This window comes from Octodon degus, unplaced genomic scaffold, assembly GCF_000260255.1.
Source record: "Octodon degus isolate 3935 unplaced genomic scaffold, OctDeg1.0 scaffold00012, whole genome shotgun sequence".
Taxonomy (NCBI): domain Eukaryota; kingdom Metazoa; phylum Chordata; class Mammalia; order Rodentia; family Octodontidae; genus Octodon; species Octodon degus.
The window spans coordinates 14,983,621-14,994,353 of NW_004524588.1; the positions used below are offsets into that span (position 1 = coordinate 14,983,621).

General features: G+C 37.3%; 1 protein-coding gene across 1 annotated transcript in view; it reads right to left on the reverse strand.

Annotated features, from left to right (window-relative positions):
* Window positions 1-10,733, reverse strand: part of Atm (ATM serine/threonine kinase) — a 137,159-nt gene that overhangs the window by 102,782 nt on the left and 23,644 nt on the right. Inside the window, exons 9-13 of the mRNA XM_004626220.2 lie at window positions 9,532-9,701; window positions 5,452-5,823; window positions 4,681-4,875; window positions 3,292-3,387; window positions 1,563-1,785 (exon numbers count right to left, since the gene is read on the reverse strand). Of these exons, the coding sequence (XP_004626277.1) occupies window positions 1,563-1,785; window positions 3,292-3,387; window positions 4,681-4,875; window positions 5,452-5,823; window positions 9,532-9,701 (1,056 nt within the window). The remainder of the gene's footprint in view (window positions 1-1,562; window positions 1,786-3,291; window positions 3,388-4,680; window positions 4,876-5,451; window positions 5,824-9,531; window positions 9,702-10,733) is intronic.

The window sequence follows — 10,733 nt, forward strand, 5'->3', positions numbered from 1 at the left end:
TCAGAAAAGAATTCCGCTCTGAGTTCCTCTAAAACTTTCTGCTGTTGCTTATTTACTATCGACATTATTAATTCATACATTTGAGCTGAGCTAGTAGAAAAGAATTCTGCTGTGAGATCCTCTATTACTTTCTGCTATTGCTAATTTAGTATTGATGCTATTAATTCATACATTTGAACTTAGCTAATGTCTTCTGCACTTGTTCTGGGTGGGCATTGGCTTTCTTCTATATGTTTCTGCATTTGATTCTTTACTAAAGATGCTATTAATTCAGGGATTTCTTTTTTCATTTCTAATCTGAGTTCCTCTATACCTTTATGCAGTTCTTTCTTTATTTCAGAAGCTGTTGATTCATTGATTTCAGCTGTGTGAGTCCCAATTTGTTCTGTTTTAGTGTCCTCTACATTTGTTATGTGTGTGTTTGGTGTCTGAAATTGCATTTTGCTCCTTCTTGTTGTCATTTTGTGTAGCACTATCTTCTGACCTTTGTTGTAGAGACTTGGTGTAGTTATAACCTTAGCACCTACTGCAATTCACATGCAGGTCTGCAAAGTTTGGATTTATTCTGCTATGCCTGGCTTGGGTCTCTCTGCTGTGTTCAGTTCCTTCCTGATGCCTCCCTTGGGAGTGAATCTGTTTTGTCCCTCTGGCTAGATGTTCTGCTCCTGGCTAGCTGGGTGGCTTTGTCCCTACCCTCTGTGCAGGGATTGTAGCTGCAGTGTTGTACCTCAGGCCTGTATGCCTGGCCTGAGCTGAGATTGGAAGGGACAAGGTGGAGTAGGGGAGAGACTAAGCTCTCCCACACACTCACCGGGCCTGGACTAGGGCTCAATCTGGGGGTCTCCAGAATGCAGCAGAAATTCTCACTGAGTGGGCAGGATGGGTTGGTCCTGCAGAGTGGTGGTGGAGGTCCCAAGGGGGTGGAAAAATGTCTCACTCATGCCGCGCCTGGGCTTGGACCTTGCATCTCATTTGTAAACCCAGTAGTCCCTCACTATTTTACAGTTTGAGTTTGAGACTCACTGTTCCATGTAAGTGTGATAAGTGAGGGGCCACTGTATTTTTGTTTTCAAAAAAATATTAACCTAAATTATTTATCATGGATTTTTTGTTATATTGTGGGATTCTGTGATAGTGTACATATTTATGTGCATAATAGCATTCATGGTTTTAATGAATTTTGCCTAAAATTTAAAATATATAAAATACATTAAAATGTTAATTCTAGCATATTAAAATATTAAATCAAAATAAAAGCTTATAGTATGTATTTTTTAACCAGAAGAATATATGCTATTCCATACAGTATACATATATTGTTAAAATTACATAGGTTTAGGACTTTAGAAAACGGTTAAGAACATTAGAAGTGTTTTGATATGAGTGGGAAAGGTTTATAAGAGCGTGGGAAGAGTTTATAAAGTCTTACAATATGTATAAATACTAAAATAAACATAACGTTACTACTTCGCTGATTTTCACTTATTGCTGGGGTGTTTGGAACATAACCTCAGTGATAAGTGAGGGACCACTGGATAGACACTAGTTCTTTAAAATCTTACCTCTGAGGAATTATTTAGAAGTTGTTCTGATAATCCCAGAAGATAACGATGCAATGAATCCCTGAGGTTTTGGTGGACAGAAAAGCCAGTTCTGGATTGATACTTTTCTACAGCACATTCTTTCACAATGCATAAAAAATCCATCTTGTCAAAAGTTGTCTGAAGAAACAGTTCTTCAACTTCTGAGAATGAAAGCTCTTCTTTATCTTTTTGGTGGTGTTCACTTCAAGAAGAGTGAGATCTTTATAATCAAAATACCTCATATTCTATCTCTATATATTACATATGAATACATTAACTCGGTAGCAAATTTTACTAATAGGTGGACAAAACAAATACAAGTTACAATTTCAATGACAAATTCAGGAAGTAATGGAATAGTAACATCAGACATAAATGTTGAAAATAACATTCCCAGAAATAATATTTTTGCTTTCACCTGTGTTTTCTTCATAAAGTTCCATTTCTTTCTTTCTTTTTTTTTTTTTTTTTAAACAGGGTCTACAGGGTGTTCAGGATCTCACTACTAGATCAGACTCATAGTGATTCTCCTGCTTACAGCCTCCCAAGAGTTGGGATTACAGGTTCTCGCCACCACGCCCAGTCTCAACTGCCCACTCAGTGCGCCCCAGGGCTGGGGTTGGCAGGCTGGACCAGGGATTGAACCACAGGCCCCTGTGGCTGCCTGCAAGCACTTTAATCTGCTGAGCTATTTGGCCAGCCTTTGTATTTCTTCATCTTAATCCCTCATAGAAAGATGAGGAATATTCATGCTAGTGAGTCACCTGCAGGAACTAAACAAGTTTTTGAGTCAATTCATTAAATTTACATCTTTAGATTTATTTTTAAATTTAATTATCAGTTTTAAAGCTGAATGCCAAATTTTAATTGAAATATTAAATGGATCACACCTAAGAACTCATTTGACAGAAAATTTATGTATGACGCTAATTTCCCATCAAAATTATTTAGTGTTTTCTACTGACACTTAAAATAGAATAACCTTGACCTAAAATTATAGTCCACAGATTTTGGTGACTGAATTACAAGAATCTTTTCCTTGCATAACAGTTGAAGGTTTTTTTTTTTTGAAATTGAAGGCAGGTTGAAACCATTTTTATTCCTCTCCTTACTGCAAATAAAAGAGACACAAGGCAGCTACTGAGAGTTTTTCAGGACCTCTCAAGGGCAGTCTGGGTGTGAGTGCTACTCCTGGGGGTACCCTGAATGCAACAGAAGGAAGGGAGAGAGGCCTGCTCTCAGCGACGCTCCTCCCTCTCGGCTCTCCCTTCTCTGGCTGCCTCACACCGCCACGAATGGCTGCCCTCAGCCTTGTGGCCATCCACGCTGGAGCCAACCAAGAAAGGATGGAAACCTCCACTAACTGTGAGCCAAATGAATATCTCCTTCCTTCATTTTTGGGTGTCGGGTATTTTGTCCCAGCAATGAGAGAAAAGTAACCAAGACACCATCAGAGGGGCTAATGCAGCAAAAAGAGTAACAGGGCTAACCAAACAGAAGAAACAGCACTAGAAGAAGAGGAAAAACTTTTGTTTTAGTTCAGTAAGTGAAGCTACAGCCTGCAAAACCTCCAAGAAATCAGTTGAGGGTTTTTTTACTCAACCAACTTGAGTCATAATTATTAAGATGCAGCTACTACCCTGCTAAAATTGTATCTATAATTAAAAATATATCTTCAAATATCACAGAACTCTATTTGATAACATACCATTCTGGCATACTCTGGAAAAAATCCATTGCAGCTTTACAGTTTTTCATAGTGAGACTCACAAGAATTTTCTCTAAGATGAGATGAGGAAAATTACTGTAAAGAAAAAAGAAAAACAAAAAACTTCACTTAGAAGCCATTTCAAATTTTTTTCAATATCCATGGTTAGATATAAATCTTAACTTCTGAAATCTGGATCATAAATTAAACTTGCTTTCATTTGACTGTATCTTAATACCTCAGAAGAGAATTTAAACATAATATACACATTAGTGCTGTTTATTATACTTCTTAGAAGAAAAATGTCTCATTTTCAAAGGTCATTTGTAAAATTAACAAATTATTATGAAATTAAAATAAAAGCACCAGGATTTGGGGCCAGGGAGATGGCTCAGTGGAATAAGTGCGTCCCTGGCAAGCGCAAGGGCCTGAGTTCAATCCCAGTTCCACCAAAAAAAAAAAAAAAAAAAAAAAAAAGGCACCAGGATTCGAGGCCTACATTTCAGTCATTCTGTTACTACTACCATCTGTGCTAAGGTGAAGTGAGCAGGGTGGCCCATTCCTCACCCCAAGGCTTAAGTACCATTCTGTCTGTCTTTGGTATTATAATTTTATTAAACAAATTTCACCAAGAAGATACTTAGTACAATTATGGATTAGAGATTCACCTGAGTCTGAGTCATAGGTTGGAATTATTTAAAGAAGATCACCAAGGAACAGATGCTTGAAGAAATATCCACATTGAGGTTAACTGTACTAATTTACTGCTACATACACAAAGCTCTGTGTTCTATTGTACACTAAGATGAGTATAGAGAATAAGGTACTGTATATTTATTGTGAAAAAATACAGGGTTTCTGATATATTTCTGACAAAGAAGTGACAACTGCTTAGGGAGACAGATATACCCTGATCGTAACTAAAAAAAAAATATATATATATATATATATATACCCTCTAAAATATATAAATATATATTTTTTTTAGGGTTTTTTTTTTTTGGTAGTACTAGGGATTGAACTCGGGACCTTGTGTTACCAGGAAGATGCTTATGCCAGTGAGCTGTATCCCCAGCCCCATCTGAATATTATGCAATATATATATATATATATATGCATCAAAACACTACACAGTACCCCAAAACTAAGTATAATTTATACATACCACTCAAAAGTTCTACAAATCACACATGTATATTCTCAGAGTAAGACTACCTTTTTATGCAAGAAATGATATAGCCACAAAGACACAGTCCCGAAAAACAAAGACAATTATTCAAATTATAGATAACTGAAAAATTCCTGCATTATCACTAGCAAAGAAAACCATCTGGTATCATACAAGGAGAATGCTTTATAAAACAAAGGAAACTATGCTAATGAAATTACCTCTGAAGAATAGGAGGGAGCTCTTCATTGTCTTCTAAGTCATCCTCTGACTGACAGAGTAAGAGCCATCTCATTATTGATTCCTTTAAAGAAAAGCTTCTATTTACTTCACATACATTTTGCTCTGTTCCTGTTTTTAATGTTTCTGGAATCACGCAGCTGGTGAGAGCCAAAGTCAAACAGCCTACTGCAGCACTACAAAGAAACAAAAGACAACTGTTACAAGCAAGCTATCATGAGCTGAGTGAGGGAAGCTCATGCTAGAGGTCCTAGGTAAGGATCCCAGTAGCACCAAGTAATAATAACAAAAGAAGAGCAAACTCCCAGAGGGCCTATTTTATGTAACAGTTTTCCTGTAGTGCTCAGGACAGAGCTAGGCATATGGCACGCATAAGCAAAAGCTGCAAAAACCCCTGGTTTTATCTGAGAAGACTCTTCATTCAGAACTCTCACAGTAACAGTAGATAGTACTACTACTACTACTACTAAAAAATAATACAACTTATGAATGCTAAATATTTTTAAATTAGGGATAAAGCAAATTTAAGCTCTATAATTCTTTTTAAAAATTCTTTAAAATTGATCTTACAAATCTCTCCACATTTGAAACTAACTTCATATCTATAAATGTATTAAGTCTTCACAGCCAAACAACAAATGCACCTGAAACAGACTGGATTTAATATATATTTAACTAAAATAACCATGAAAGTAATCAGAAGTAGGTGGATGGTGTGTCTGTGTATCTATAAACTGCATTCTTTAACTTACCTTGAAGGTTTGCAGGCTGACCCAGTAAATAGCTTCCAGAATTCTCTGTCAACCTCAAGTAAGCTACCTTGAATAATGGCTCCAAGCAAGCCAAAGTTTTCTGTTTGGATCTGTACAGAATTGACACCACGAAACGTAACAGAACAAATTTTAATCCAGAGTTTCAACAAATCCGACTTCTGACAGCTTTCTAGGTCTGATTTCTTGCCTTGACATAGTGCGATTTCTGTAAGGCATCGTAACACATATGGTGTGCGCTCTCCTCGTCGCTGCTGACACAGAAGCTGGTATAATATCATCAGTAACGGACACAGCTCATAGTCAGGTAAACTTGCTGGATATTTTGCTATTAACTGGGTTATAATCCGCAGCCTAAAAGGAAAAAAGAGAAGACGAATAATTTTAAAACTTTTAACTATCTTAAAAAGCTAAATAAAATACATAAATATACAAACATGAATATATCAACATGACACCCTACATTTTAATTAAAGCATTACTACCATTTTCTATATAGTTCTCAAAGTAAAAGTTAGCATTTATTAGGTCTTACTTCCTAAAATGACAGGAAGACTGACAAATTTCTGGCTAGGTGGGCAAGCAATTTAATTTCTCATAAACAACTAAATCAGAAATATTCCACTTCTCACTTATTTTGCTTATTCCTGTTTTTGTTTTGTTTTGTTTGTTCAGAACTGGGGATACTACATTTGCGAGGTAAGCATTCTATCTTGAATTACAATTTTTTTTTTTCTTTGCGGTACCGGGGATTGAACTCAGGACCCTGCCCTTGCCAGGCAAGCACTTAGCCTACTGAGCTATCTCCCCGGCCCTTGAATGACAACTTTTTAAAAGATAAGGTCTCATTAAATTTCCCAGGCTAGCCTCAAACTTTCAATCCTCTTGGCTTTGCCTTTCAAGTAACTGGATGTTATGAATTAGATCTAATATGTTCCCCAAGTGTCTCATGCCTTCAGAGTTGGGGCTTTTAAATGACTGGTTCGTCAGGACACTACACTTGTCGCTAGATTAACCCACTGATGAGTTCACAGCCAAAACACACACAGGACACAGGGCCGAAGTGGGTCACTGGAGTTGTGATCTACAGGGAGGCACCCGTGGTCCCAGCTCTACCCTTTCCTGCTGCTCCAAGGCTGCCACAAGGTGAGAAGCTTTCTTCTGCCACAGTCTTGCGCCGCGCCACGGCCATCTCTCCTAGAGCCAGCCAACCACGGCTGAATCGACAAAAACCACCAGCCAAGCTCTTCCTTCAAGTTTTGAGTACTGGACACTGTGTCCCAGCAACAGGAAAGTGACATACTCTGAGATTACATGTCATACGCAATCCATTCCTGCTTTTCAGTCAGCAAAAATGTTCCTCTACAAGAGGATAAGAAAAAACAATCTTTTTATAGAAATAATCTTCTGAAAGAGAATAAAACGCATTAAAGGTCAGGGAGATAGCTCAGTAAAATAAGTACTTGCCTGGCAAGCACAAGGGCCTGAGTTCAATCCCCGGTACTGCAAAAAAACCAAAAACAAACAAACAAACAAACAAACATTATTTTGGGAGGCTGGGGAGATGGCTCAGTAGAATAAGCGCTTGCCTGGCAAGTGCAAGGGTCTGAGTTCAATCCCGGGTTCTCAAAAAAAAAAAAAAATAGACTGAATAGAAAACGCTTGAAGATGTGTAGGTAAGTACTTTCTAAACAGAGTGTCAATTACGTAAGAAACAAGGTCAATAATCAACAAATAGGATATCAAATTTTACAAACTTCTTCATAGGACTGGGGATACAGATCAGTGGTTTGTCACCTGCAAGGTCATAAGGGCAATTCCTGGTATCAAACAAAACCTTCACAGCGGGGGAAAAAAAAAATTAAAAAAAAAAAAAAAAAAGAAGTTAAGAGATGATTTACAGAAGGGGAAAAGAATTTTGCCAGGGATTCCCAGAAGACTAGTATCTATAATATATACAGAATTAAAAAAAAAAAAAAAATCCTGGCAAGCACAAGGTACAGGTACAGGTACAGGTAAAGGTGAGGTGAGGTGAAGTAAAGGTAAGGTGAGGTGAGGTGAAGTAAAGGTAAAGTGAAGTAAAATATAAAAAATTAAGACCCTTACCAAAATTAAAGAAACAATCAAAACATGGACAAATGAAATGAATACATACTTCAAGAAGTACAATACAAATGGCCAATTAATGCATGTAAAAACGTTCACTATTTCTGACATTAAAGAAATGAAAATTAAAACAACACTGACACTGTACCTTACACAAGACAGAATGGCCAACATCAAGAAATCAGCTCGGGAGGGCGGGGAGATGGCTCAGTAGAATAAGCACTTGCCTGGCAAGCGCAAGGGTCTGAGTTCAATACCCGGTTCCTCCAAAAAAAAAAAAAAAAAAAAAAGAAATCAGCTCAGGGCCCACCAAAAAGCTCAGCAGATAAAAGCACCTGCAAGCAGACCCAGGGGGCTGGGGTTCAATCCCTAGGCCCCACCCCTGGGGCATCCTCAGATAGCAATTGAGACTGGGTGTGGTGGCACACCTTGTAATCCCAGCTCTTGGGAGGCTGTAAACAGGCAGATCACTAGGAGTCCAATCTAGTAGTGTGACCCTAAAGACCCTGTAGACCCTTCCTTAAAATACAAAACAAAAACAAATGAAATCAGCTGGGCACAGTGGCACCTGCCTATAATTGTGCCACTCAGAAGGTTGATGAGGCAGGAAGACTGTTGTGAATCTGAGGCCAGCCTGGACTACGCAATGAGTTCAAGGACAGCGTGAATTACATAGATAGAGCCTACCTAAAAAAAAAAAAAAAAAAAGTGGGAGGAGAGGGGATGGGAGGGGAAGGGAGGAGAGGGGACGGGAGGGGAAGAGAGGAGAGGGCAAGCGAGGGGAGGGAAGGGGAGAAGAAAAATAAAATACTAACAAATGCTTGACTCGTTATGGTGTTAAAAGGAAAGGAACCCTTCAACATTGTTGGTGGAAATGTAAATTCTATAACCATTATGGAAATCACTGGAGATTCCTCAAAGAACTAAAAATAGAAACCCCATTCAACCTAGCCATTCCCCTCCTAGGTATTTCCCTGGAAAGTTAAATGCATCATTTTATAGTGCTACTTGTACACCCATGCTGATGGCAGCACAATTTAAAATAGCTAAATCTTGGAAATCATTTATGTGCTTATCACAGGTGAATGGATAAAGTATATGTGGCATTTACACACTCTGCCATGAGGAAGGGTAAACTTGAATCAGCTGTAAAAAAATGATGCATCTTGATGCATACAAGGTTAAACATCATACAGACTCTCCTTTATGAGAAACTCAAAAATATAAATAACAAATTAAAAGACAATTAAAAGACAATAGGAAGCAGGGAGCTAGATCTTCTGCAAATGCAAAGGGGACCAAGACATGACAGGAGAGGAGGAGGAGAGGGGAGAGGATGAGAAAAGGACTAAGACGTGCTGTGTACACATACAAGTTCCCCATGAAGAATGTAATCACGTACTGCAACATGAATAAAAAATAAATTTTCAAAACATTTTCCTTACGTTAATTCAGTAAACTGAATAAATTATTTGCTGTGAAACCCCTAGCACATGTGCTATTCAAAAACAGGAACCTTGTTATACATTTCTGCAACCCCAATGCACAACATGTAGCAGATGTTCAATAAATTAACTCCTGACTGAGCAGATAAAATTAAAGAGGGGTTGGGGAGATGGCTCAGTGGAATAAGCGCTTCCCTGGCAAGCACAAGGGCCTGAGTTCAATCCCCTCCACCAAAAAAAAAATTAAAAAATTAAATTAAAGAATCTGAAATAGGTACGCTCAACTATGTAAAATAATCATGAGTTTAAGCAAAGCATATCAAAATAATGTCCCTTATAACTCAATCACATTTCCCTTTGCTATAAATGACTTTGGGAATAGATAAATAATTGAGAGTCCAGGAGATGAATTATGTACTCAATGAGATGAAATGATTATGATGGAAGCTTTCTGAGGAAAAAATAAACCAAGACTGAAATGAGAGCATGCGAGTAAAAGGTAGCATTTTACCAAGGCACAAGATCACAGTCATTCTGTGACTTCTGGAGATGATCTTTCAGTACTTCCCAGCCTACTTCAATTTTCCTTTTTTTGCAAGGCACATTGTAATCACTGGATTCCCTTTGTGTAGTACTGTAAGACTGAGGAATTTCCAAGGATCTAGTATCTTCATCAAAAATCTGCACAACAGAAATAAATGTATACTAGTAACTGCTGTTTTCTAATAGCTGACTGAAAAAACTCAAATGAACATGAAGAAAGCTCACTAAACAAAACAGTAAGCTTAGAAATTCACAAATGTTATCATAGGAAACAAATATTTTGCATGTGAATAATGGTATTCTTAGCAAATAATATCAAGTAAAAAAAAAATCAAGTAATGTTTTATTTTCTAGGGATATGAACTGAAAGTACCAAAAAAAATCTAAAAATAAAAAGCACAACTATATGCATATTTTTGTTTGTTTTAGAGAAGGTTTCTCTGAATAGTTCAGGCTGCCCCTGAATTTACTATGTAGCCAAGACTGGCCTTGAACTTGAGGCAACCCTTCTACCTCAGGCTTCTGAGTGCAAGGGTCATAGGCATACACCACCTTGCCCAGCAATACCTGTACCTTGAAAGGGATTAAATTTTAAATTTACTATCAATAACATTTGACAAAATGCGATTATCAAAGGAAGAGGGAAAAAATATGTTAAGTATGAACACAGGATAGCAGAGATGATTGTACTGCTAACTTCTGTTGGTTTCTCAAAAGTAGTAGATAATATCTAAAATTTTTTCTTTGGGGCTGGGGAGATGGCTCAGTAGAATAAGCACTTCCCTGGCAAGTGCAAGGGCCTGAGTTCAATCATGGTACCGCAAAAATAAAAGTAAAAATTAAATTTTTTTTCTTTGATGAACTCTATATACTAGCATCTGTAACATGAGCAACTTTACTGAGGACAGCAATGTGCAATATAACAATCACAGCTGAATCCTCTTCATCTTATTCTTTTAATTGTGTATCATCTCTAATGTTTCATCTATTATTTTTATACTCTCTTGAAAACATATTAAAGTAAAAAAAAGGACAAGGAAAACATTAAGGTATAGTGAAAGGAAGAGTTAATGCTTCTGGTAATCTGAGCAACAAATTTGATGACAATATATAACAAACATTGTTAATTTTCAGTTCTTGTTTTGGAATTGTGCACCATTTTTATTGTTC